The 27,966-nt window shown below is 53.4% G+C and overlaps 2 protein-coding genes across 2 annotated transcripts; one reads left to right on the top strand and one right to left on the bottom strand.

Annotated features, from left to right (window-relative positions):
- Window positions 1–3,511: 3,511 nt before the first annotated feature.
- On the bottom strand, window positions 3,512–15,902 carry LOC120670066. The gene is made up of 4 exons (XM_039950053.1): window positions 14,284–15,902; window positions 7,408–8,640; window positions 4,290–5,813; window positions 3,512–4,219 (listed from the first exon to the last, which is right to left on the bottom strand). Exons 1-2 carry the CDS (start codon window positions 15,125–15,127, stop codon window positions 7,484–7,486), a joined length of 2,001 nt encoding a protein of 666 aa, XP_039805987.1. The 5' UTR covers window positions 15,128–15,902; the 3' UTR covers window positions 3,512–4,219; window positions 4,290–5,813; window positions 7,408–7,483.
- On the top strand, window positions 3,767–4,716 carry LOC120670067. The gene is made up of 2 exons (XM_039950054.1): window positions 3,767–4,174; window positions 4,263–4,716. Exons 1-2 carry the CDS (start codon window positions 3,799–3,801, stop codon window positions 4,532–4,534), a joined length of 648 nt encoding a protein of 215 aa, XP_039805988.1. The 5' UTR covers window positions 3,767–3,798; the 3' UTR covers window positions 4,535–4,716.
- Window positions 15,903–27,966: the final 12,064 nt, after the last annotated feature.

Below are 27,966 nucleotides of genomic sequence, written 5' to 3'. Positions count from 1 at the left end.
GTGTTGCAAAGAAACAAATATGGTATGAATCCATGCGTACCAGTTGTAGTTTTAGGCCTCGTGGCCTCTTTCTTTTGCTCGTGTTTACGGTGAGATGTCGAAAATTTTTCATCTCGGCGAGTTCTTCCTTGCACCTTCGCTTTCTTCTTCCTGCACTCAGCGAAGAGACTATGCGTGCTGATAACGTGTTAAATGAAGAGTAGAATGGAATGATTGATACTCATTGGTGTGATTGATTATATATATACATATATATATATATATATATATATATATATATATATATATATATATATATATATATATATATATATATAAGTCCAAAGGACATGATGTCCCTTGGGATTGACCCTTTCGTGGTGACTCTTTCGTGGTGACCCCTTCGTGAAAGGTAACTGCCTAATGACTAATTTAATCAACTATTACAAAAATTGATCACTAATCCTAATTTTTTCATAACAGTTTTCCCAAGCTGGATATCGAGCAGGCATGAATAAAGAGGATGTTGTATTCTACTCCCTCCGTTTCAAATTATAAGTCATTCCAAAAATCTTGAAGAGTTAAACCATTTCAAAATTTGACCAAAATTATAAAGAGAAGCACAAAGATTTATGACATCAAATAGGAATACTATGAAAATATAGATAACAAAGAATCTAATGATATTTAATTGGTATCATAAATATTATTATCTTGTTATATAAATTTAGTCAAACTTGAAAACTCTCCAAGATTCTTGGAATAACTTATAATTTGGAACGAAGGGAGTAATTATTGGAGTTTCTAAACTTTTACCTATTCCAATTCTTATACAGAGTTTCTTGAGGATGCTCTTAAAGATTCGTGTTTCGTAATGTTTTTATGTTGGTAATGTAGTATCTATTCACATCAATTTTTTTATGTTCATAATGTTTGCTCGCCTGTAGTTATTCCTATTGTTTTTAATAACTAACATTCAATTAAAGAAATAATAGATATATTATATTTTTAGAAAAATTTTGGTACTAGTTTCATTTTTAACAAAATTTAAAATAAATTAGTTTTGGTTTAAGATTTAATTTGATTTTTTTAAAAAATAGAGAATCACCTTCAAAACCACCTTAGGTTAAATTTTATCCGATTTTACAGTTGGACGATCTTTGTTATCTGATTTTCTAGTTGAAGATCGAAGATTAAAATTTTGCACTAATTCAAAGATGTAAATCGGACTTTTCATTTTTGAGAATGACGTCTTGAGGGAAGGAAGTTGGATTGCTAACGAGTAGAACAAATGCCTTCCTTCATTGTGTCATTTCACCGTCGAAAGAAAGGCTTTAGCCAACTGACAAAAAGAATTATAATTGATGAGCAGTAGAGAGTTTTGCAAATGTTGCTAGCCAGAGCAAGAAAAGTCCGCAAGCGCTGCAGTAGGCTGCAGCTATGTAGGCCACCCAAGCTCTTCCACGACAGTTTTAGCCTCTATGGCCACCCTTACAGTCGTATTTCCATAGAAAAAGTGTTGAATTTACATCCCAGGCAGAAAGAAAAAGTCCAATTTACATTCTGCAGTAAGAAAAGTCCAATTTGCACTACATCACTCTGTTCGTTTGACCAATCAGCTAGGAGTACTGTTCTCTCGTACTAAATCAGCACTAGCCACCAGCTACCAGCCAGTCATCAGTACTGTTCTCTCATAACAAATCAGCACCAGCCACAGCCAAGCGAACATAGCTGGATCAGATATAAGTAATTTTCCGATCAACATCTCCAACCTCAACTCAAAACTGATAACTTGATTAAAATGATAATAAATAAATAAATGAATGCAATGAATTTAAACGTGGTTCTGAAAAAATCGTCCATGATGACAAAATTTTGAATAGCTTTTGAAAAGCTGTCTTAAATGATAGCATACATATAATTATGTACACTAGTAGAAATGTACGTGCCACAATCAAGTATTTGATTTTCCTTCTAGCAAAAGATGATGCCATTTTTTCCTTTTAAAAATCATATACGTCTTTCTTTTCTTTTCATAAACAATGATGTCAATTATTATCCTTACAAAAACAAATAATGACGTGAATGAGTGAATGCATATGCAAAAGAAAGTAAAGTGTATGCCAAATAAAAGTAAGACACAGGTACAAAAGGTGGATATAGAAAATTGCTGGTGTAAAAAGTTTTATTACTTTAGTGGAAAATATTGACGAAACCAATATCCTCCTCCTTTTCGCCAAACCTTTTGTCCTGACAAGTGAGACCTCTGTGAGGGGTAAGGTGAGACTAATTTTGGTGAGAAAGAATTTCAATTGTTTCAACTTTTTACAAATAGATATATAAAAAGAAACATCTGTGATATATTGAAGATGGTTTTAAAGAACTGCCACCTATAATGAGTATGTATGCTTTACTTCTATACATTCTATAATGTGAAAAACTATCTATATTGAGTAGTAGACGGCATTTAAAGAAAATCTTTCGAAGACGACTATATACATGGCATATATAGTCATCTTAGAAACATCTTTCTTTCATGGATGTGTGAATAAAAAAGATGACTACATCTTCGACAGTTTGTGATGCATAAGAAATGATTTTTTTAAAAAACTCCGTACTTGATATTAGATGGTGCATAAATGTTAAATAAACACCGCCTGCAATGTCTTTTTTTTTTGAAAAAGGGGAATTTTATTAATTTCAAGAAGTGACATCAAGGTGATACAACGATTGAATCTTTCCATGACCTATGCCAAATGGCGCACAGCCTAAAAAAGTCTGAAACACAAAGGGCCATCCATGTGCTCGGGTAAAAGACTCTTTGGCCACCCGCTCCAAGAACCGAGACGCCGCCACAAGCACTTCCTGAGAAGTAGCTTGTTGAAAGATAGCTCATGTACAAAGTCAGTGTGTAGTCGAGTATATTACCTGCAAAAAAGAAGAGCGTTTGCTCTAAAAAACGACTGCATTTCTACAGAGCCAAACATACTAACACAAGGCTGCTGCTCCTACAAGGACTAGAGATTTGTAGAATTTTGGTATTCTATTGAGCCAGCTTCCAAACATATTTGGAATATTGGGAGGTTTGGAGAGGCCCCATGCTGCATGTACTGTAACCCAAACCATACGTGTAAACCGACAGTAAAAAAAACAGATGTTGTATCATTTCATTTTCATGATAGAAACAACGCTGTTGATTGCCTTCCAGTTTTGTTTCGCAAGATTATCGTCCTTTGTGAGAATTACACCACGTTTAAGATACCAAAGAAATTTTTTATTTTGAGTGGAATTTTCAGCTTCCAAAAACCTTTATTTACATTTGGAACATTCTGATTGATTAGACCCCAATAATAGATTTGGAAAGAGTAGCTTTATTCAAGATCTGTGCATAAGTACAGTTGCCTCTCAAATCAAGGATGATGCATTATTTATCTGTTTTAGAGTGTTCCTTCTTTATTATTATTATTATTATTATTATTATTATTATTATTATTATTATTATTATTATCATAATAATGTTGGCAACATGAACTTCGAAACGTTTTTCTTTTGCGTGTATCCTTGTTGATTCTTGAAACCTACAAGTAGTAGCGAGATGAAGTTTGCAGTTGACTCATGCACAGCATGTGCCCTTCTTGCTCATGCCTGAATTACAACAGAAGCGTGTGTTTGACTGACCGAGCGCACCTACCTACCCATGGCGCTCCCTGCATGTCGTAACGAAACCAACCAAAGGGCTACCATATAGCATATAACGTTAACGCAAATGCCAGCCAGTTGTTTCATTGAACAGGATCCAGACGCCTCAGCAAGTGAAGTATGTTGACCTTTACCAGCAGATTACCACACGCCGTGGCCGCTACCCTCCATCTGCTACTTGTCGGAGTACTAGTGGCGATCTCAGCCACGGCGAGGGCCCAGGTGGTGGTCTTGCCGAGCTGCAACTTCCAGGAGGTGGACTTGGTGCCGTGCATGGCGGCGTCCGCCGCCGGTAGTGCAGGCGGCGGCAGCAACATCAGCGACGCCTGCTGCTCATCTCTGAACAGGGCCCTGGACGCCGGCCACCGCTGCGTGTGCTCGCTGCTGCTGTCCAACGGCGTGTTCGCCTCCCTCGTGACCAGCCTCCTCACCCTCCCGCTCATGCTGCCGCTGCCCGGGTGCTTCCTCTACGCGCCTTCCCTTGCCGCTTGCCAAGGTAAGCAGGATTCTTTCCCGGCAGTCATGAGGTGAAACAGAAATACTGAAATAGTAACAACCAGTTAACCTTGATTAATTCGTTTCAGAGAGACTGCTGGAGCAGATGAGCGCACCACAGGCAGCTGCTGCGATCACGGGAGGCGGTGCTGGTGCGGCGGCGCTTCCGTCGCCGACACAGGCCTCCGCCACGCCGCGGGTGAACAAGCACGCAGGTCGAGAGCAGGCTGAAGACGACGGGAGGACGAGAGGAAGCGTTGGCGATGGCAGTAGCGAGGCTCCTAGCGCAGCGGAGCGCGTCGGCCGTAGCGCCGCGTGCCGAAGTCACACAGCTCTGACGAGGGGAGATCGAGCATGCTGACCTTCGCGGTGGCCATGGCTGTGTTCTGGTTCAACAGCATGACGGGTCCATAAAGACGATCAGAATCCGGAGTTGAAAAGGATGACGGATCGGACAATCACCTTGCAGGATCTGTTGTGCATCCTATATTCAGCAAAATGTAAAAAGAGAACAGAAAAATAAAAGAATATACTAAGGTCAGGTATATCGTGGTGAGCTCGACATAATCACTACCTGCAGGACAGCAGGAGGATGCAACCTGATCACGTTCTCGAACTCGAATTGGCCTGAACCATCGACGAGATGGGCGGGGGTTTTCCCACCACACCACACCCTCCATTTCGTGATTTGAAACCACAGAAGTCACCAAGGGGTCCTTCCCGCATTATCAGTTAGGACTTGGGAGGAACCATGCACCAGTATCAGTGTAGAATGCCATCGTCCAGGATTGGCTGTGTAGCTCATAGTATTTTTTCATCATTATTTTGTATTATGCATTTGGATAGACGAACAAGGTTGTGAATTGTGCTTGCTCAATTAATTGATGTTAGGTTTTCACAATGCTAAACATGGCTATTTAGGAAGTACCATGTGTAACAGCTGTACCGATATCATTGGCCAAAGTTTGACAGCACGCATTCTAAACTAACAAATGCTTCAAGTGGAAGTAATATGATTGCAAAAGTTCATACTTTCAGCTAGAAATGCAGAACTGTAAAAATATCAGGAACCCAAGAAGGTGAGTAAAATTTCATACGGGTGCTCAGGCTCAAACAGTATGTACTCGTCAATGCTCGGACAGCACATTACCACACTTTTACACCTGCAACCTCTTTAGCTCAATACCCTTCTGGAAGCAAGAAAGATGATCCTCTTTGGCTGATGCTTGTTCAATGCATCAGTGATAGTTTGACACTATTGTTATGTGCTGCATATTAATTGGGCGCAACTCTGCAGAAGCATCTTAAATATGTAGGTAAATACTTGAGACACTTTCTATATTCTTTAGCACATAAGTCGATTATCAATTCCTATTTGTTAATATTAAAAAATGTGTGATTTGCGACGCTTTAACAGTGACATCTTGCAGCGTAATTATTACTAGCTTATGGGAAAAGGGTCATTGATAATACCTCTTTGTTATCTTCTTGGGAGCAGTTACGTCCATGTTTGATTAATGTCGATCAATGTTCATTTTCCTTTTCAGTTTCTAATGCAGCTATCTCCACCCTTTCAATGGTTTGGAAGTTGAACTTTAACTCTTCTCATGACCATTTGTCTGATCATCACTAAAGGCATCCTGCAATACAAAATGGAGAAGCATAAAACATCAGTAATACAAAGACAAAAATCTGGTACTTGTACATTATTTTACATTTTGCAGGGGAGTTGTATTATTTTAAATTCTGAACATACCATAAAACTACTCCCTCTGTCTCAAAATCTAAGGTGCATGCACATTTTAAGATTCAAACTTCGTACTCGTTGACCATCAAGTAATCTAAACATAATAATAAAAAGTTTGTGCTAGAAAAGCTGTACATCAGATTTGTGTTTAGAGATATTTTCTAATGATCAAACTTTTGTTGCCATGAATGATACTAGTATATTATAAGAGAAATTAGTAGATAAAATGTGATATCGAATATCATGCCCCAACCACGCATTCTGTTGTCGGACAGAGGGAGTACTTGACAAAATTGTTATTATTTTTCATAACCATCCCTTGCTAAAAATATTTCAAGCCAGCATTACATCTTTCAGAGGCAGTCGAGAGGAACATTAATGCACTCATGATAATGCTAGTAAATGTAAATTATAATTTGGGTTGGCCGAACAGGTCAAAGGACGTCAGCCTACAAAAGAGCTAGCGGAGATGTTGAGGCACATTTCACCTGAAAATTCATCCTAGATGCAATGTGGACCATTGCAAAATGGTAATGAAAAACAAGCAGGGGCCTGGCTCCTTACTATCCGCTCCCTAGAAACCACATACTCAAGCTGTAGACCTCAGATCAACTAGCTATGGCTGTTTTATGACCAAATATTAAACAAAGTTCTTTTGTGTTCCCTTAACTCATGAGAGACAGCAACTTCTTCATTCCTTTATAATAACATAATCACATCTAATACATGCAGCCACATTTGAACTGACAAGTAACGACATCTATCAGCAGGTTTCCCCAGTTTTCATAACCCTAGACAAAAGCCCAGTGTTATTTCTAAAGCAGTAAATTTGAATTTGCCCTCTAACTCCAGCTGGCTGCATCGAAATCCAGTGCCACAACCTGGAATAACTCCAGTAGCCCAGGTCGAGTCAAGAGCACAACAGCTTGCCTCGAACATTTATCTGCAGTATATATTGATCTAAGGCTGAGACCCACAATCTTCTTTACCCTCCTCCCACATTCCACAACCGCCATTACACAGCTAGTTTCCTTGGTTTCATTATAAGCTAACCAGTTTCTAGCTAATACTAGTACAACTTTTATTTCAAGACGAGGCAATGGTTTTCTTAATCGTTATAAATCAAACCAGTGACAAGCAACTCGTTTAAAGAAACAGTTGTTCCATAAAAGTTTTGACTTTTCAAAGAGATAAATACTGGTCCACGCAATGATACTCATGTTAAGTAGGGAGTTATTTCAAAGAACCTTGCCTTGCTAACAAGTTATACAGAGCTCACAATTTTGTTATCAAAATTTTACTTTTCTATAACAAGCATTTGCAACCTGGAACAACTCCAGTAACCCAGGTTGAGTCAAGCTACTTTCCTTCACTAGAAAGCGAACAAGTAAGAATATATCCTATAACAAGCATTTGCAACCACCGTAATTTGTAAATACAGAAACTACCATAGAGAAAGACAATAGAAAAAGAAAAAATAGCACTACCAGGGATCTTGAAACCTGCACATGGCTACCTTTGAAACTTTAGTCTGTGCAGAAAAAGCTGCCACAGCAAGAGATTTCACTTGTCAGTTGGTGAGTTATAAGGTGAACCGACTTCATGAGCTGTTTTCAGATATTCATCACTAGTTTGAGCCTCTTGGTTGCGAAATGCATTTTTCACATTTGCTGTCCTTCTTGGCTTTGTAATATTCAGGCTGTTATTTTTCTGAACATCCATACTACTTTGAACATCATCTTCTGTGGCTACTCTACCCATATTGCTTTGCAGTTTCTTTAGCCGTTTTTTTGCCAGTTTCTTCGTTTTCTGTACACCATTTGATGGATCATTCACAGTTTTGGTTCCAGGTATACCTTGTTCTGACTGCTTTGTCTTTGCTTCCTTATTGCTGCATACTTCTTTTTGTAGTTTGCCTTTGTTTTTCAAAAGATGCGCTCTAGATTTTTTGCTGGATGAAGTTCTTTTCTCTTGCTTCTTTTCTGATGTAGAACATTTTGAAATTTTGTGTTGAGCAGTTTCTTCTTCAGGAGCATATAGTGAAGATCTGCAAGCACTATCAAGTATCTGTATCCTAGTGTTCTCTATTTCTGACCGAGCCTGTGCTTCTTTCTGTATTGCTCTTTCTTTATGCTCTTTCTCATTCACATGACTTGGCTGTTTGTCATTCCTTGTGCAAATGGATGGATTTGGTTCCTGTACTAATCTCATGTTATCTCTCTTCAGATCTGTAGGCTCTTTGCTGCTTCCATGAGGTGATGTTGCAGTCACGATGTCGGTCACTATTGGAGTTTTACATGCTTTGTGACCTATTATGCTCATATTATTAGCAAACTCATTGCAGTGAGCAGTCAGAGTATCCTTTGCAGAAATCCTGGGAACTCCAACTTCTTGAATTGCATTGACATCACACACACTAATGTCCATTGGTGTTTTGTTGTTCCTCAACTCAGATGATGAGGAGTCAAAACAATCAGCTGATTTGGAAACTACATTGATGCTATACTCATGAGCACTATCCTTTGTATAAATTATCTGGTGGTCAGTAATGCACCGCAGTGATGATTTTGTTCCTTGAATGCTGTCCATATTATTTGCACATATCTCTGCAAATTCTTCACTTTCCAATTCACAAGATGTTCTGTTAATCCTATTAGGATCCAGATTATGAGAATCTGCAGAACCCATTTGTGCTTCTTTCTCTGCTGTGTTGATATCAGTGAAGGAATAAGTCTATGTCATCTCGGTCTTTGTGGGTCTCCACCTAGGACAGGTTTCAGTTTTTCTTTTGACCAACATCTCAGACCTTGCATGGTCCTTGCGCGTGGTGGTTGCTGCAGCTGCAGCATATTGGCATCTTAGACTAGCTTTAGCATCTAGAGGACAGCATCTAGAGGACAACAGTTAGGACCTAGAGGACAGCATCTTAGACTAGTCCTTGGTGTGTGTTTTGGCTGCCCTGCAGCCCTTGTATAAAAGCGTGGCCACCCCTCCTATTGGAAGGCATGGCTTTGAGTTTGTGAATGAAGAAAAACCTAGAAAATTGCCCCAAATTCATTGTCATCCTCTCAGCTCAATGAGAGTTAGAATTGAGCTTCTAACATCTGGTATCAGAGCCGTACTTTCCTGTAGGTTAGACATCTCCTGCTCTTCTCCCTCCCAAGCAGCAGTTCAGCCACCAGCAGCAGCAGCTAGCGCAGCAGCAGCAGCTAGCGCAGCAGCAGCAGCTAGCGCAGCAGCACCTGCTGCACCCTCTGCTCCACCTTCCTCACCCGAGCAGACGAGCAGCTCGTCTGAGGCTGCGTCTTCTCCACGCAGCAGCCGTTTGGAGGCGCGCCATGTCCGACGCACCGTCTCAGCGCTCGGTCGCCTCAAGCGCACGGCGTCAGCGAGATGCCGAGCTCGCCGCGGCAGAGGAGCGCAGGCGAGCGACGGCACAAGCCGCTGCAGCAGCGGCGAGGACGGCCAGGCTGGCTGCAGCGGAGCTGGCGGCGGCCAGGGCGGAGGTGGAAGCAGAGGCGGCGGGGGATGCAGCGCGTGCGGCGGAGGTCGAGGTTGAGACCTTGCACGGCAGCCTCAGCGGCTCCATCGCCGGCGACGCCACCGCCGACGAGGACCTTGAGGAGTTGGAGAGGGAGAGAGCGCGGGAGCGGACCGCGCGGTGGGCAGCAGCCCACCCCGGCGGCCTGGACGGCGGCGCGCTCGGCGACGGTCCAGGGGCCCGCGCGCCCGGCGGCGGCCTAGACGGCGGTGCGCCCGGCGACGGTCCAGGGGGCCACGCACCCGGCGGCGGCGGCCGCGCCCTTGGCGGCGGTGCGCAGGGCGGCGCCCCCGGCTACCACGGCCTCCAGGAGGTGGTCAGGGACGTCGGTCCCGGCAGTGGGTGGCCCACCCTCACCAAGACCAACTACGTCGAGTGTGCCGCGGTCATGGAGGTGAAGCTCCAGGTGCGGCATATATGGGAGGCAGTCCGGTACGGCGACGTCGACTACGATGAGGATCGACGGGCGCTGGATGCTCTCATTGCAGCAGCCCCGCCGGAGATGCAGTTCCCGCTTTCCAAGAAGCGAACTGCCAAGGAGGCCTGGGACTCCATCGCTGCGGCACGTATTGGCAGCGACTGCGCCCGCAAGACCACTCTCCAGACACTTCGCAAGGAGTGGGAGAACCTGGCCTTCAAGCCAGGTGAGGATGTTGATGACTTCGCCTTCCGTCTCAACACTGCTGCAGAAGGTGGTGCAGTTCGGCGACAACACCTACGACGAGGAGAGAGCCGTCGAGAAGCTCTTCCGCTGCGTCCCCGAGAGGTACAGGCAGACCGCTCGCTCGATCGAGTCTCTAAGGGACCTCTCCACCATGACGATCGAGGAGGCGATAGGTCGCCTCATGGTCGTCGACAGCGACGAGCCACAGCCTCCCTCGGGAGGCATCTCCATCGGTGGGAAGCTCCACCTTACTCAGGAGCAGTGGGAGGCCCGGCGTGGTGACAGGAGGAGAGGGGAGCCCTCTTCCTCGACTGGTGGCCGCAAGCGCGGCAAGCCGCGAAAGGGGCGCGGAGGTGCCCAAGCCGGGGCACGAGGGCGCGCCGAGGGTGGCGCCCGCGGAGATGCTCAGGGCGGCGCCGCCGATAGGCCCAAGGCGGCACGAGACGACGCCTGCCACAACTGTGGCAGGCCCGGCCACTGGGCCAGGGACTGCCCGCAGCGGAGGCGTGGGGCCAAGCCCACATCGTGGAGGCCCAGCTGGATGACGAGCCGGCTCTGTTCCTACTCCACGGGGACATGGAGCCGCATCCGGCGGCACCGCCTGCCACCGCTCTACTCCACCTCGACGAGCCGCGTGCCCGAGTCCTCCTCGGCAACGGCTCCGACGATGACAAGGTCGATGGCTGGTACCTCGACTCCGGCGCCACGCACCACATGACCGGGCGGCGGGAGTTCTTCTCCGACCTGGACGTCGACGTAGGTGGCTCCGTCAGGTTCGGGGACTCCTCCGCCGTGGAGATCAAGGGCGTGGGCTCCGTGATCTTCACCGCCAAGTCCGGAGAGCATCGGATGCTCACCGGAGTCTACTACATCCCGGCGCCGCGGAACTCCATCATCAGCCTTGGGCAGCTCGATGAGAGCGGCTCCCGCGTGGTGATCGACAGCGGGGTCCTCCGCATCTGGGACTACCGTCGCCAGCTTCTCGCCAGGGTGGTTCGAGGGAAGAACCGCCTCTACATCCTCGACGTCGGGGTGGCCCAGCCTCTTTGTCTTGCAGCTCGCAGGGACGACGAGGCATGGCAGCGGCACGAGCGCTTTGGGCACCTCCACTTTGAGGCCCTGAAGCGGCTCGGCGCCAAGGAGATGGTGCGAGGCCTCCCATGCCTCGACCACGTGGAGCAGCTCTGCGACGTCTGCGTGCTGACGAAGCAGAAGCGGCACTCCTTCCCCCAGCAGGCGAGCTTCCGAGCCAAGGAGCGGCTCGAGCTCGTGCACGGGGACTTGTGTGGCCCGGTGACACCGGTCACACCAGGAGGACGGCGCTACTTCCTGCTGCTCGTCGACGACCTCTCCCGCTTCATGTGGGTGATGATCCTCGGCAGCAAGGCAGAGGCTGCGGACGCCATCAGGCGTGCTCAGGTCGCTGCGGAGGTGAAGAGCGGCCGCAAGTTGCGCGTGCTGCGCACCGACAACGGCGGCGAGTTCACAGCGGCCGAGTTCGCGGCGTACTGCGCGGATGAGAGCATCCAGCGCCACTACTCCGCGCCGTACAGCCCGCAGCAGAACGGTGTCGTCGAGCGGCGTGACTAGACGGTTGTGGGGATGGCCCGGGCCCTCCTCAAGCAGAGGGGGATGCCGGCTGTCTTCTGGGGAGAGGTGGTGGTGGCGGCCGTCTACATCCTCAACCGCTCGTCCACCAAGGCACTCGACGGCATGACGCCGTATGAGGCTTGGCATGGGCGTAAGCCGGCGGTCTCTCACCTGCGGGTCTTCGGCTGCCTCGCGTTCGCCAAGGAGCTTGGCCACATCGGCAAGCTCGACGACAGGAGCACTCCGGGATCAGCCGAGCGTGCCTACCCCGGTCCCCGAGCCTCCACCGACTCTGGCGCCCGACACACCGGCGGCACCACGCTTTTCAGCTGCGACTCCGGCTGCGCCGAGTTCCTCGGCTGCACCACCACAGCCGGCGACGCCGCGCACTCCAGCACCGACAGCCACTCGTCCGGGCACACCTACTCCAGCACCTGCTCACAGCCCGGTGGAGTTCGCTACTCTGCTCTCTCACGACGAGGAGCGCATCGACGCGTACCACGACGGTGAGCCGCTGCGGTACCGTACGATGGAGGACCTTCTCGGCGATCAGCCGGTGCCGAGACTGGTGCCTCACGACCTGGAGGCGCAGTTGCACCTCGCGTGCGACGACGGCGAGCCTCGGTCTTTTGCAGAGGCCGAGGGACACGCGGCATGGCGTGCCGCGATGCAGTCGGAGATGGACGCGGTTGAGAAGAACCGCACTTGGGAGCTTGCTGATCTCCCTCGCGGTCACCGCGCGATCACCCTTAAGTGGGTGTTCAAGCTGAAGAGGGATGAGGCCGGCACTGTCGTCAAGCACAAGGCTCGCCTGGTGGCACGAGGTTTCGTGCAGCAGGAGGGAGTCGACTTCGACGATGCCTTCGCTCTCGTGGCACGGATGGAGTCCGTGCGACTCCTCCTTGCGCTAGCTGCCCAGGAGGGCTGGCGTGTCCATCACATGGACGTCAAGTCGGCGTTTCTCAACGGCAACTTGAAGGAGGAGGTCTACGTGCACCAGCCGCCGGGGTTTGCGATCCCCGGTAAGGAGGGTAAGGTGCTACGCCTGCGCAAGGCCCTCTATGGCTTGCGGCAGGCCCCGAGGGCGTGGAACGCCAAGCTGGACTCCACGCTCAAGGGGATGGACTTCGAGCAAAGCCCGCACGAGGCGGCCATCTACCGGCGGGGCAAAGGAGGCAATGCCCTGCTGGTGGGTGTCTACGTCGACGACTTGGTGATCACCGGCACCAAGGATGCGGAGGTGGCGGTGTTCAAGGAGGAGATGAAGGCCACCTTTCAGATGAGCGACCTGGGGCCTCTCTCCTTCTACCTGGGGAATGAGGCGCACCAGGACGACTCCGGGATCACACTTCGACAGACCGCCTACGCCAAGCGCGTCGTCGAGCTCGCTGGGCTCACCGACTGCAACCCAGCTCTCACTCCGATGGAGGAGAGGCTGAAGCTGAGCCGTGACAGCACGGCGGAGGAGGTGGACGCTACTCAGTACCGGCGTCTTGTGGGGAGCCTCCGCTACCTCGCCCACACACGGCCGGACTTGGCGTTCTCCGTCGGCTACGTCAGTCGGTTCATGCAGCGACCGACGACGGAGCACCAGCAGGCCGTGAAGAGGATCATCCGCTATGTTGCGGGGACTCTCGACCACGGTCTCCACTACCCGAGGTGCCCTGGGGCGGCACACTTTGTCGGGTACAGCGACAGCGACCACGCCGGCGACATCGACACCAGCAAGAGTACGAGCGGGATCCTCTTCTTCCTCGGCGAGTGCCTCGTTAGCTGGCAGTCGGTCAAGCAGTAGGTGGTGGCCTTGTCCAGCAGCGAGGCCGAGTACATAGCGGCCTCCACCGCGTCGACTCAGGCGCTCTGGCTCGCTCGACTGCTTGGTGATCTCCTCGGCAGAGACACTGGAGCGGTGGAGCTCAGGGTGGAACAGCAAGTCCGCTCTGGCCCTGGCGAAGATCCCCGTTTTCCACGAACGGAGCAAGCACATCCGGGTAAGGTATCACTTCATCCGAGGCTGCTTGGAGGAAGGAAGCATCAAGGCGAGCTACATCAACACCAAGGATCAGCTTGCGGACCTGCTCACCAAGCCCCTTGGGAGGATCAAGTTCCTTGAGCATTGCTCCAGGACCGGAATGGTTCAACCCTCCCACAAGACGACGGACAAGACTTAGGGGGAGAATGAAGGAATAAGTCTATGTCATCTCGGTCTTTGTGGGTCTCCACCTAGGACATGTTTCAGTTTTTCTTTTGACCAGCATCTCAGACCTTGCATGGTCCTTGCTGCGTGGTGGTTGCTGCAGCTGCAGCATATTGGCATCTTAGACTAGCTTTAGCATCTAGAGGACAGCATCTAGAGGACAACAGTTAGGACCTAGAGGACAACATTTTAGACTAGTCCTTGGTGTGTATTTTGGCTGCCCTGCAGCCCTTGTATAAAAGCGTGGCCACCCCTCCCGTTGGAAGGCATGGCTTTGAGTTTGTGAATGAAGAAAAACCCAAAAAATTGCCCCAAGTTCATTGTCATCCTCTCAACTCAATGAGAGTTAGAATTGAGCTTCTAACAATCAGAAGTTCCGTCATTTGCACCAGTTGTCCTATCATTGTCATAAGCAGGCTCAGGCAGTTCTATTTCTCCAATATTATCCTCATCTTTTACCAAATAGTTCATGACTGCTGCTCCGTTTTTCATATCCACAGCCCTCTCGACAGTTTCCTCAATTTTATCACTTGACAAACTGAAACCAGGTATGCTATAGTCTGACACATCATCAAAATCGGACTGACTACCATTGATTGAAAAAACTTCTTCTTCACTAGTGAATAGGGGTGGAAAGATGACATCAATATTTTTTTCAATGCTACATTGTTCAAGGATTCCTTCTGGTGTTTGGCCCTCTGTAACCGTTCTTCTGATTTCTGCAATGCTTGCATCATCACCATCAGCAGCTGTTTTGCAACTAAATGAATTTCTGAAGATGAACCATTCCCTCAATTCCTTGGCTCGTTTGATGTTATTCATCAGTTCTTTCCTGTCTAGATGCGGCCTTCTAGGTAAACTAAATGGAAACCTATGTGCATTTTTGAGCATTGCCATTTTCTCCTTATTGATTCCCTCCCATTCCATCCCAGGCATACGCATATATAGCAATCTCCTCAGCAGGTGGGCCTTGCTATTTGTCTGTATCAAGTTGGACACAGCAAACACAAGGCAGACACCGCACAATGTTGCCAAACCACTCCATGTGACGCTCTGCAAAGGGGTCACATTTCTCTGAGAAACTGAAACCTCCCCATTAAGAACTGGTGATTCCACCCCATCAGCTGCTACAAACTGAACCATTGAGCTGTTCTTTGGAGCCACATGCTCGCCGTGTTCGAGGTCCATAGCCATCACTCTTGCACGAGACGACATATACTCTGAATCAACACCTCCCTCGCCCACTGCAGCCTCACTCCTGACAATGGTTTCATCCTCATCCACCTCAATGTGGACAGCATTTCCATCTGGACCTTCATAAACACTGAACACAGGAACAGCCGCAATTCTGCAGTCCTCCTCTGTGACTCCAGTCGCATCCTTCTCACCGTCCAATTCCGATTCTGATTCCACATTACCACTTCGAGAAGAACCCAGACCACCAGAAATTTCCCATTTCACCTTTAGATCAGACGACGGGAAAGCATCCAAGCAACCAGATTTTGGCTCCTGGCTGTCCAAAGACTCTAACTTGGGGGGCTCACCATATGGATGACGCACCTGATGTGGAACAACCGGCGGCTGCCAGAGCAGCGAGGCCTTATCCCGAAGCGTGTTCCGGCGCCGGGGCAGCGACCGGGGAAACCGCGCCGGAATGAGGGAGACCTCGCATCGGGAAGCCGCGAAGCGCCTCCAGCAACGGATTCTGAGAACGGGGGCGCCCCCCTGGTGCGGATGTGGTGGGGCTGGCGGCGATCTGGTTGGAGAAGCGGGGAGTCCCGAGGAACGGCGAGGAGGTGACGGTCGCCATTTTGCGAGACGCGGGGAGCTAGAGTAAGAGGCCGATCGGAGGCGGGGTAAGCAGAGTCTGGGCGTTGATGGCCATGGCCATGGCGGCGAGCCGGCGACCGGCGGGATGAGCTTTAAAACCCTGGCATGCCGCACGCTAAAATCCTTTTCCTCCCTTTGGAAATGGATAAGAGAGCGACTCGTTTGCGCCAGCTGTAGTACTCCTGTGTGGTCGTGAGCAATGAAAGAATCCGGCACCTCTAGCGTCTGCACGTCCGATATCAAATTTTTTATTGGATGCTCCGCTGCAACATACAAAATTATATACAAAATTGACTGACATTTGATTCGAATCTTGGCTCCTAGCACAGAGTTCACTTAGCGCAAGGCTAAGTGTTTGGCGTGCCAGTCAATTTAATCTGTAATTGACAAAAAATATAAAAGACGTCACGATGAGTCCATGGCTGATCAAAATGTTCATGATAGGGTCAGTTCAAAATTCATATAAGCTGCAACTCGGTTCCTTTAGTGATTGGCAAAGTGATATGAACGATGAGGTTATTTATGATATTACCAATAATTCAACGAAGACCATATTTTTTTGGGCTAATCTGCGCAAAAATAGTGGAAAAGAATTTGTTTTCAAGTATGGTAAGACTTTGATTCGAATCTAACAAGGAGTTTCAAGATAGGAAGATTTGAACTTAATTCGGATTGTCACGTCATAGCTTTACAAGCTCAGAGTAAATTGGCCATATATTCCTTGTCGGTGTCCCGACCCGGGGGCCCGGATCCCAACTAGTGAATGCTGCGTATTTCCTCGTCCCAGATGATGATGCAAGAGGCAACACAGTAACGCACGGTTTATCCTGGTTCCGGCCGCGGGGCCGTACGTCCAGCAAAGGGGGTGTGCGAGGGCACTATATTGTCTTGCACCCGGAGTGCTTGTAGTAGGGGTTACAAGCCAGGTGAGAGAGGGAGGAAAGCTCCCAAGTCTCTGCTAGAAGTGGAGTCGGTTGGGGTGAGTGCTCAGTAATCCATGAACGTCCTCTTGGAGGAGAGAAGCCAGAGAGCGAGCGACCGGTCCTAGATCAGAGAGATCAGCCAACCCCCGCTAAAGGAAGCCCACCTCCTCCTTTTATAGTTATAAGGAGAGGCGGTGTACACGAGTGGGGGCATGGAAGTCGTTGTTTCCCTTGAATCGCGGTGGTATAGTGGTCGGACACTGTAGGAAGTACACTGTGGGAAGGCGGCGTGCGTCGCAGTCATCCTAGATATCGTCTTGGGTCCTGTGGAGATTGCGGCGGTCGTCCTGCCAGCCTCCGCAGGCGGCGTAGTTATTGCCGGTGCATGGTACTTGGCGCGGTGGCATTCGGTGGGCCCTACGGATTAGGTCCCTGCTGGTGCCCGTGGTAGGGGTAGCGTGCGACGGCCCCGGACCCCCTGATCGGAGTGCGGGTGTGCACGCCAGAAGGTCCGGGGGACACGTGGAGGACCTGGACTCCTAAAGGGGGAGGTCCGGGACTCCGCCCGTGTGATTTGAGCGCCCCTCGTGGTCGGGCACGTGACGTCGCCGGACCCCTTTCCCCAGTGGGAGACGGGTCCGGATGGTCGGCCGGAGCAGTACCGAGCTTGTCCCGCGTCGCAGGTCCCAAGGCGCTGCTACAGCGTCCGGGATGGCGGAGCGGTGACCAGAGTCAGCGGATGGGACCCCGGTCACATCTACTGTGGGAGTGGCGGCCTGACACCGCCCGTCCTTTGAGCCGTGATGGAGTGGCTGGCTTTTAATGCTTTCGTACGGCGAGCGGTTGGGCGGCGGGGCTGTTTGTCCCTTGCGCTGAGGGGTGGCCTCGAGCGAGGCGGAGATGAGTCACCTGCTCGAGGGTAGATCCGTTACCCTCGAGCGAGGCGGAGATGAGTCATCTGCTCGAGGGTAGATCTGTGACCCTCGAGCGAGGCGGAGATCGCCCAGCGGGCCTGAGAGGGACCCTCGAGTGAGGCGGAGATCGTTCCACGGGTTCGAGGGGGATGTGAATGGGCCGCACGCTGGGCTCCTTTGAGTCCTTTCCTTTCCTCTGAATGGGAAGCAGGGCGTGGGCCTTCGTGGGCTCAGCTGTCTTACCAGGTGTTTGTGTTTTTAAAAGCGGTCTTAGTGTCCCGATTAGGGTGTCCCTAATTGTGGTACCCGACAGTAGCCCCCGAGGCTTTGGTCGAGTCAGGGGATTCGGCCAAAGGGTGATTCGGCGATTTCTCCTTTTGACGTGACCAAACGATGCCGCGCACCCGCCAGACGTGCCTGAGCGCCAGCTCGGCGGGTGTGACAACACGCCGATCGGGGTAGTACGCCCGTGGGGGGAGTACTTCGAGGCGCGCGCCTCTTTGTTTGTTTGTTTAAAGGACAAGACGTGTCCGCGCGCTGAGGGGGGCCAGGGTGACGACGGCGCCTGCCGCTCGGCAGCTGGCGCTTTCGTCGCACTGTCCCGCACGTAGGGCCTTAGCCCCGGCATTCCTAGTTGCTCTGCGGTGCGCCGTTCAAGGGCAGCCGGCCAGAGCCGGTGCTGCACTGCTTAGCGTCCAGGGGCTCAGCTCCGCTTTATTTCGTTCGGTCGTGTCTCGGCGCGGTAACCGAGGGTATCTTTTGCTTGTGGAGCGCCGCGTCGTCACGGGCGATACAAGCCTCCGCTCTTCGACAAGCTTGAAGCTTTGTGCCCGGCGCAGCTATAAATAGGGGTCGTGGGGTTCCCTTTCCTCTCCAACCTCCCAGCTCTTTCTTCCAGCATTGCCCGACTCTTGTAATGTTTCCTTTGCCTTTTCGTGACCGGCCCCCAGATGGGGTGGCCTGGCTTTTTTAGGCTTTTGGGGCTAGAAGAATGCTTGCGAGCGGTAGGGGAAGACCGGAGTGGGCGTGCGCTCCATCCCTCTGGTCAGGTGGGATCAGCAGAAGAGCATTGGGCCCGCGGGGTCCTGCTCCTGCGATGTCCCCTAGCCTGAAGGGGGATGGAGACGCCTGTCCGTGGCACTGGTGCCAGGTCCGGCGGCCGTTTTTCGCATCGTCCCCCCCGGCGACAAGGTTGCTCTCGGGGAGACGGTGCGGAGGGCGCTGTTCGCCAGCTCGACCCCCCGCGTGGTCTTCGGTGGAGAAGACGCTAGAAGAAGGCTTGCGAGGAAAGCATCCCGAGGGACCCGTGTGGTCTAGGGGCTGCTCCTCGCATCCCTAGCAGCCTCGCTGTTGCGTCAGCTAGGGGCTCGGTGCCTTTCTTCGCTGCTAGCTTTTCCCCAAGACAGGGAAAATTGCCACGTAAGTGGCAACGTGTTTGTATCTTTCGATGGCTTCGCGCCGATAACCGTTTGTAATCTTTATTTGCATTTGTGCAATGAAGTCCCCTTTCCCCACTACGGGGATGATTACCGAGGGTATAGGGGTGTACATAGGGTTACGACCCTCGAATATGTGTGAAGTCACCTTCGCGGGGGCGCGCCAGCGCACACGTGGGTGTAGCCCCCGAGGCCTTGGAGGAGAGTTTGTGCTCGTCTAAGGGCTATAGATGTTGTCCCACTGGGTAGCTTCACTGGGGCGGCTGCCCAGCACCTTTTTCAGCCGGCATCGGCACTCTTTCAGCTGGCCTCGGCATTTTTAGTGCTGGTACAGCGGCCCGGCGTTCCGCATAACCATCAGGAGAGCGCTCGTCAATAACGGAGGGTTCGGTTAGACACGTGGAGCTTCACAATTGATGGTTGTCGTCTTATTCGAGGGTGCGGTTTGAACCGTGGTGTGCGAGGAGTCCCCCGAGCCCAGGCCCGTATGAAGGCATTCAGGGGAACCCTCGACTCCGATTACGACCCTCGTCGCCCTTCCGCAGGGAGGAGGGGAGAAGCGCACCATGCTACCCAAGCCCGGGCCGCGAGCTATGGCTGCTTCAGTGAGCTAGTAGCGGATTGTTCAAGCGGACGTCCGTGCCCCGTTCGATAGGGGTCGGCTCGTGGTCAATAGACACGTCTCATAAAGCGCTCGCGAGGATTCGCTAGGCGGGGCTCGAACCCATTCGGTAGGGTTCGAGGGCTCGATGCTCTCCCTCGATGGGATCCCCCTTCTAGGCACCCTCGACCAGCCTTGAACACTGCATAGGATGTCTCGAACTTCACGTTCGAGGGTAGCTTGTACGGCACATCCCTACAGTTCCTGACTCTGGCGATCTGAGGCGCCTGTCGAACCCCCCGAAGGGCCAGGCTTCGAACCCCTGATCAGTAAGGCCTCAGAATCCGATTCCTTTGAGGGTAAAGGGACCCCTGAAGGAATATTCCGTCTTGGTTTGAAACGACGCAGAGTCGCGAGTCATGCGCGCGGGTCTTCCGCTGGTGGTGGGCGACGTGGCCCAATTCGTGCGGTGTGGTGTGGGCGCGCCTTTTCAGGCGTCGGCCTCGGGCAGACGAAGCGGCATGGGCGGCGGCTGACGGATGGGATAACACAACAGTCGCGTCGCGCCCGCCAGTTACCGTGCCATATTTATTGCCGCGTGCGCGCGTGGGAAACTCCGCGGTCGTGGGGCCCACCCGTCAGCGATAGCAAAATCTACCGCATTGAATGCGGTAGATTTGGGCCGTGGTTGCGGGTGCGCCCCCCCATGGTAAATAAAGACGGAGAGAAAGGGGATGTTTTGGGTTTACCTGGCCATTTGCCTCCATCCTGCTTCGCCTTCTCCACCTCCGTTGCGTCCTGAGCCCGTAGCCAAGAGCGAGGAGGAGGAGGAAGGAGAAAGAGAGAGAGAGAGAGAGAGAGAGAGAGAGACTTAGCCGTTTCGGAGCCTCCATTCCCGCATCCCCCCTCGACCCGCAGAGATGTCGGACATCCAGGAGCCCTTGCCGTGGGGGAAGTCTTCCGCCACCGTCGCGGTTCTGGAGCAGCTGGTCGCCGACCGGCTGTTGCCGCGGAACTCCGACGCGGGGGCGCCGGCGTGGATTTCCCCACACCCGGACGAGACCGAGCCGAAGCCCTCGTAGGGCTACGTCGTAAGCTTCGTGCGCCTCCACTAACGAGGCTTCGGCGTCCCCGTCAGCAAGTTCAGGAGGGCCCTGTGCGAGTACTATGGAGTGGAGCTGCACAATTTCAGCCCCAACTCCATCTCTCAGGCGGCGGTCTTCGTCGCCGTCTGCGAGGGGTACCTTAGCATCGACGTCCATTGGGATCTCTGGATCCACCTGTTCCGCGGCGAGCTCTTCGTCGAGAACGCGCGGAACCAGCCGAGGCGGTTCGCGCGCGCCGGTGGCCTGACGCTCCATGTTCGCCCGACCCGAAAGAACCTTTACATCTCAAGCAAGATGACGACGAACAATGCCGGGTGGAGTCGAGGGTGGTTCTACCTTCGAAACTTCAGTGGCGCGCTCCCGGCGTTTACCAACAAAGTTCTTCGGGAGCGTCCGGCGAAGTTGGACTGGCGGGTGTCGCCCCCGGCGCAGCAAGCCAAGTTCGAGGGGCTCACCGACGCGCTGGCGCGTTTGGCGAGGAAGGGGTTGACAGCGGCGGCTGTCATCGCGAACCTCCACCGGCAGAGGGTGATCCCTCTCGTGGAGAGGGCCCTGCCGATTTACCAGCTCACCCCCGGGAGCCAGGTGGAGGGCTCGAGGACGTCGAACAAGTTGCTCTCCCGCACTGCCGCCGCCCGGAGGGCGAGGTATGCGGTGGCGGAGTTCCCTCAAAATTCCGAGGATCTCTGGAGGATCAAGATGCGCCCCGAGCTAGGGTACATTTCTCTGGTAAGTTTTGACCGCAAATTCGGCGTGTGTTGTGTAGTTCTCTTCTCTTGACTCCCTCTCGGACGTGCTTTGCAGGGGTTGAGAAGCGGCATCTCGAGGCCCCCGGCCCGGGAACAACGCCTAATCAATCGTCTTCACGCGGAGAAGATGAAAAGGCGGAAGGACGCGGCGGAGGCCAAGGCCGAGAGGAAGAGGAAGAGGAAGGCGGAGCACGACAAAGCGCGTAAACTTGCTCGTGCGGAGGGGAAGCCGCAGCCCGCCATGCCCGAGTCCTCGGAATAGGATGAGGAGGAGGCCTCGGATGCCGAGGACCACGCTCTGAGGGGTGACCGGGAAGGTGCGCGCGCGAGCCCCCCACCGTTCTACCTGTGGGACGAGGACTTGGGGGAGCCGGTGGTGGCGGAAGAGACAAGGGTCGCGACTTCGGGCCGCCCAACCCTCGAGGGGCGGAGCGGGAGTCATCCCCGCCTGCGGCCGGCGAGGAGATGCCCGCGCCCCAGGTGCTGATTCGCGGCGACGAGGCTGCGGCGGGCGAGGAGTCGTCTGTGCTGGCAGCTTCGAGCCTCCAGGCCGACACAAGGGGGACGCCCTCGGGACAGTCTTCGAGGGGCGGCACGGTGGCTCGGGCTCGAAGAAGCGCCTCGAGGAAGCGGAGCATGAGTGCTCGATCTGGGTAAGTAATTTTGGGTTTCATTTTTGCCACGTGTTTGGTGGGTTTCTCAATCATGTTGTCCTCAACTCGCGTCTCTTGATTTCCAGCCCCGGGGCCGTTCCCAAAGATGTGGTGCAGCTTGCCCCGGCCAAGGATCTCAAGACCGGGGCACGCAGCACGCCGCACACGGCGCCGCAGCCCCAGCCCGCTGTGGATCTCGAGGCGGCGGCCGCGAGGCTACGGGAGGCCCTGGCTCGGGGGGCCCGGGCGGCGCAGCAGGCTCGGGCATAGGAGGAGGGCGACGCCGGCCAGAGCTGTGCCGAAGCGGCCGCTCGGGCTGACGACGCCGAGGAGATCGGCCGAGGCGGGGCCGGTGACGCCGCCCAGGCGGCTATTGAAGTTGAGGCCGGTGAGGGCGACGCAGCTAGCGCCGCCCGACCGGATATCGAAGGAGAAGCTGGCGGGGGCGCGCAGGAGCGCCCTGCCGGTCAAGCAGAAGAGGATACCCTCGTCCACGAGCCCCCGAGGGCCGAGGGCGAGGGTGTCGCAGAGGAAGAGATGGTGCAAGGGGCGCCAGGGGTGGAAGGAGCCCCCGTCTCGGAGCCCACCGAGGCCCAGGACGAGGGTACTGTTGCGGTGGTGCCCGTGCCTACAGCGCAGGAGGGTGCGACGGCGGTGGTGGAGCTGCCGGACAGCAGCGAGGAGTACGGGGACTCGATGGACATCGACCCCGCTGCTGCGGCAAGCGCCGCCGCGCACATCGCCGAGTGCGCGTCGGCCGGCGCGGGCATGCTCGAGGCGGGGACGTCCGAGGGGAGCCACCTCGGGGCGATCGTTCCGTCCGGGGTCCCCTCGGAGTTCCTCCGTAAGGAGCAGGAGGAAGAGGAGGCCTGGAATAAATAGATGGGCGTGGGTCGCGAGATTTTGCAAGCCCTCGACCGCGCCTTCCAGCTCCACCAAAACGCGGATTACCAGGTCAGCCAGGTAAGTACTGCCCCCCCGGAAATTGCTCAGATTCAATTTTAGTTTTTTACGCGTCTTCACCCACGTCCTCCCCCTTTGCAGCAGCTGAGGGAAATCTCGCACGAAAAGAGCGCCGAGATGAACCGGCTGTACTCCCAGATGCGCCAGCTCGGGCAACACAACGCCGAGCTAGTGCTCAAAAATATCGACGCCAACACAAAAATGGCCGATCTGGGGGCGCGTCAGCAGGCACTGGAGGAGGAGCTGGCGCGGGTTGCTGGTGAGCGGGACGTCCAGAGGGCGGCAGCGGAGCAGAAGGCCCGAGAGACCGAGGCGCAAGCTGCCGAGCTGCAGCGCCTTCGGATGGCGCTCGAGGAGAGAGCTCGTGAGGCGGAGGTGCAGAGCGCTGAGCTGCAGCGCCTGAGCACGACGCTCGAGCAGCAGAAGGCCGAGCTCCTCCAAAAAGAGGTGGCCGTGGTTGCGCTCACCGGGACCCTCCAGGAAAAGGGCGAGGTCCTCGAGGGGAAGGAGGTGGCCCTTCAGAACATGGGGGCCGCCCTTAGAGAGAAGGAAGCCTCCCTGTCCTCGCTCGAAGAGGCCGCCCGGACCTAGAGGGAGGAAGCGCAGAAGAGCCTTATGGGTGAGTACCTTCGATTTTTCGTTGATTTGTTTCTTTTCGTAGCTGATGTTGATTTCCTTTGCTTAGAGCTAAGGCAGAAAGTGGCGGACGAGACCGCAGCGAAGGAAGCGGTCCATACCGCGCTCACGGTGGCACAGATGGAGTTTGCTGAGCTGGAGCAGACCGCCGTGAGCGTGTGTCAAGAACTCGAGGGGGAGGGTGCCGTCTCGGGCAGCTCGGTGATCAGCCGCCTGCGCGCGCTAGGCGGACGGGTTGCCGAGCATGCCAAGAGCACCTTCCGCCTTGGTGTGCTGCGGGCTCTCGCCATAGCCTCGATGCATTACCTCATGGATCTCCAGAGGGTGTCGTCGGGGTACGTCATTCCTGATGATACTGACGCGGACGCCGCATCGGCCATCATGGATGAAGCCGACGCAGCCGCGGAGGAGTTCGCCACCGTCCTTGCCGAGAAGCTCGAAGCGGACATCCCTCCCATCGCCGAGTTCGACGCCCCTGAGGGCCCGCAAGGGGGGGATGGTAGCCTGTAGGAAAACTGGGCCTCGAAGCCCATGTAAATAGATTAGTGTTTATATCATAGTCGCGTTTTGTAATCACATCCTATGAATATAAGAGATTTTGTTTCGTAATTTGAATGTGTGGTCCGTCGAGGCCTCGTGTGTTCGAGCCTATATTTCTTTACTTTATTTCCGTGTTCTTCGCATGCGACTTAGATAAACATCTGCGAGGAAGTTCGTGTTCATAAGCAACGTAGGCGTAGGGTGGTGAGGGGGGTGCCCTGTCCCGGAGGCGTAGGCGGCCCCACGACTCGGCCAGCCCCGTACCGTAGTTGCTTACGCCTCGCATCCGTTTTTTCCAAGGATACAGAGAAGGTTAGGGTCGAGACGGAAATATTTCAAAAAACATTGGCGACTTTTTGGGGACGTTCGGGGGTTCCCCCCGTAGTAGCCCCCGAGGGAGGCTTGGCTTTGCCGAGGGCAAAGCCAGGCGTACCTCAGTGTTCGTGCGCATCCAAGCCCTTGAGGGCCCGGAAGGTTCCCAAAACGCGATAAGTAAAGCGTACTTCCTTATTATTTTGGGAAACTAAAAATGCGAGTACGAACAATACACAAATAACTTGAAATGCTAAGGATAGAAGCGACGTAGCTGTTGTATGTTCCAAGCGTTGGTGAGGACTTCGCCATTTTCGTTCGCCAGCTTGTACGTGCCGGGTTTGAGCACCTCGGCGATTATGTACGGTCCTTCCCATGGAGGTGAGAGCTTGTGGCGGCCCTTGTTGTCCTGTCGAAGCCTTAGCACCAAGTCCCCTTCGTTGAGGTCTCGGCGCCGGACCCTCTGTGCCTGATACCTTCGTAAGGACTGCTGGTAGCGCGCAGAGTGGAGAAGCGCCATGTCTCGAGCCTCATCCACTTGGTCCAGCGAGTCTTCGCGAGCTCGCTAGTTTCGTTGCTCTTGATATGCCTTAAGCCTCGGCGATCCGTACTCCAAGTCAGTGGGGAGGATAGCCTCGGCACCGTAGACGAGGAAGAACGGAGAAAAGCCCGTGGCTCTGCTTGGGGTCGTCCTCAGGCTCCAGATGACCGAGGGCAGCTCTGTGAGCCACCTCCGGCCGTATTTGTTCTGCTTGTTGAAGATCCTCGGCTTTAGTCCTTGGAGGATCATGCCATTGGCACGCTCCACTTGCCCGTTCGTCTGTGGGTGTGCCACAGCCGACCAGTCCACACGTATGTGGAAGCTGTCGCAGAACGCCAAGAATTTCTTGCCTGTGAACTGGGTGCCGTTGTTGGTGATGATCGAGTTCGGGACCCCGAACCTGAAGACGATGTCGGTGAAGAATAGAACTGCTTGCTCGGATTTGATCTTGCCGATGGGTCGAGCCTCGATCCACTTGGAGAATTTATCGACCGCCACCAGCAAGTGGGTGTAGCCCCCGGGCGCCTTTTTTAGCGGACCGACGAGGTCTAGTCCCCACACGGCAAACGGCCACGTGATGGGGATGGTCTGCAAAGCATGGGCCGGGAGGTGTGTTTTTCGAGCATAGAACTGGCAACCCTCGCAGGTCCGCACAACGTCGGTGGCGTCGGCGACCGCGGTGGGCCAGTAAAAGCCTTGCCGGAACGCGTTACCCACGAGGGTGCGTGGCGCGGCATGATGGCCGCAGACGACAACATGGATGTCACGGATCAGCTCCTTGCCCTCGGGGATGGGGATGCATCGCTGCATGACGCCCGAGGGACTACGCTTATATAGTGCGTCGTCGATTAGAACGAAGGACTTGGCCCTCCTGGCGAGGCGCCGCGCCTGAGCAGGGTTCGAGGGTAAGATCCCTCGAATCATCCAGTCAAGGTACTGGACGCGCCAGTCTTGCGAAGTGGGGGCCTCGTCGACTTCCATCGCTTCGGCCTCGTCCGCGGAGGTTGTCCCAAAGTCAGCGTCCATGGGCTCGACCCCGTCCGCCGGGCTCCGTCGGTTGCTTGAACTCGACGGAGGGCTTGGAGATGTCGCGGGCGAAGATGTTCGGGGGGACGGTGGTCCGCCCCGAGGCTATCTTGGCCAGTTCGTCGGCGTCCTCGTTGTACTTGCGCGGGACATGATTGAGCTCGAGGCCGTCGAATTTGTCCTCGAGGCGGCGTACTGCGTTGCAGTACGCCTCCATCTTCGGGTCATGACAGCTAGACTCCTTCATGACTTGATCGACGACGAGTTGAGAGTCCCCACGTATGTCGAGGCGCTTGACGCCAAGTTCGACGGCGATGCGGAGGCCACCGAGGAGGGCCTCATACTCCGCCATGTTGTTCGAAGCAGGGAAATGCAAGCGGATCACGTACCGCATGTGTTCTCCGAGTGGTGAGATGAAGAGGAGGCCGGCACCGGCGCCGGTTTTCATCACCGACCCGTCGAAGTACATAGTCCAGCATTCGCCCTGGATTTGCGATGGGGGTAGCTGAGTGTCCGTCCACTCAGCCACGAAGTCAGCCAAGATTTGGGACTTGATTGCCTTGCGGGGGGCGTAGGTGAGTGTCTCTCCCATCAGCTCCACAGACCATTTGGCAATTCTACCCTCGGCTTCCCGGTTGCGGGCTATCTCTCCCAAGGGGAAAGACGAGACCACGGTGACGGGGTGGGCCTCGAAGTAGTGCCGCAGCTTGCGCCGAGCCAAAACCACTGCGTAAAGCAACTTTTGAATTTGCGGATAGCGTGTTTTAGTTTCAGACAACACCTCGCTGATGTAGTACACCGGCCGTTGGACGGGCAGAGCATGACCCTCCTCTTGTCTTTCGACCTCGATCACCGCGCTAGCCACTTGGGTCGTCGCAGCTACGTACAGATAGAGGGGCTCGCCGTCCGTAGGTGGTGTAAGAATGGGAGCACGAGTGAGCGATGCCCTCAGCCTTTCGAGGGCTTCTTGAGCTTCGGGGGTCCACGTGAAGCGCTCGGTTTTCCTCAAGAGTCGATACAGGGGTAAGCCTCTGTACCCACTTTAGGTCTCGGATCGGTCCCATCCGAGTGATGGCCGAGACTTTGTCAGGGTTGGGTTCGATGCCCCGCTGGGAGATAATGAAGCCCAAGAGCATGCCTCGAGGCACCCCGAACACGCACTTCTCGGGGTTAAGTTTTACCCCTTTGCCCCGTAGGCAATCGAATGCGATACTGAGATCAGCAACCAGGTCGTTCGCCTTCCTGGTTTTGACAACGATATCATCGACATATGCCTCTACGCTCCGCCCGAGCTGGTCTCCGAAAACGTGGAGCATACACCGTTGATAGGTAGCTCCGGCGTTTCTGAGGCCAAAGGGCATCGTAACGTAGCAGTACATGCCGAAGGGTGTGATAAAAGAAGTCGCGAGCTGGTCGGACTCTTTCATCTTGATTTGGTGGTAACCAGAATAGGCATCAAGAAAGGATAGGAGTTCACATCCCGCAGTAGAATCTACGATCTGATCAATTCGTGGCAAAGGAAAGGGAACCTTCGGACATGTCTTATTTAAACTAGTGTAATCTACACACATCCTCCAGCTTCCACTCTTTTTTGTCACTAATACTGGATTAGCTAGCCACTCGGGATGGAATACCTCTTTGATGAATCCGGCCGCCAGAAGTTTCTGCAACTCCTCGCCGATCGCCCGGCGCTTGAGCTCGTCGAAGCATCGCAGGCGTTGCTTCACCGGCTTGGAGTTGGGTCGGACATCAAGGGAGTGCTCGGCGACCTCCCTCGGTATGCCAGGCATGTCCGAGGGGTTCCACGCAAAGATATCTGCATTG

This window comes from Panicum virgatum, chromosome 4N (genome assembly GCF_016808335.1).
Source record: "Panicum virgatum strain AP13 chromosome 4N, P.virgatum_v5, whole genome shotgun sequence".
Classification (NCBI taxonomy): Eukaryota; Viridiplantae; Streptophyta; class Magnoliopsida; order Poales; family Poaceae; genus Panicum; species Panicum virgatum.
Note: the sequence above shows the minus strand (reverse complement) of the source record. Positions and strands in the feature narration are given on the sequence as shown.

Coding starts and splice junctions, on each gene's coding strand:
- LOC120670066 (XM_039950053.1), bottom strand. CDS start 15,127: ATGTCGTCTCGTGCAAGAGTGATGGCTATGGACCTCGAACACGGCGAG. Junction 8,641..14,283: donor TGGTGCAAATGACGGAACTT/CTGATTGTTAGA, acceptor CTTATTCCTTCA/CTGATATCAACACAGCAGAG.
- LOC120670067 (XM_039950054.1), top strand. CDS start 3,799: ATGTTGACCTTTACCAGCAGATTACCACACGCCGTGGCCGCTACCCTC. Junction 4,175..4,262: donor TTCCCTTGCCGCTTGCCAAG/GTAAGCAGGATT, acceptor AATTCGTTTCAG/AGAGACTGCTGGAGCAGATG.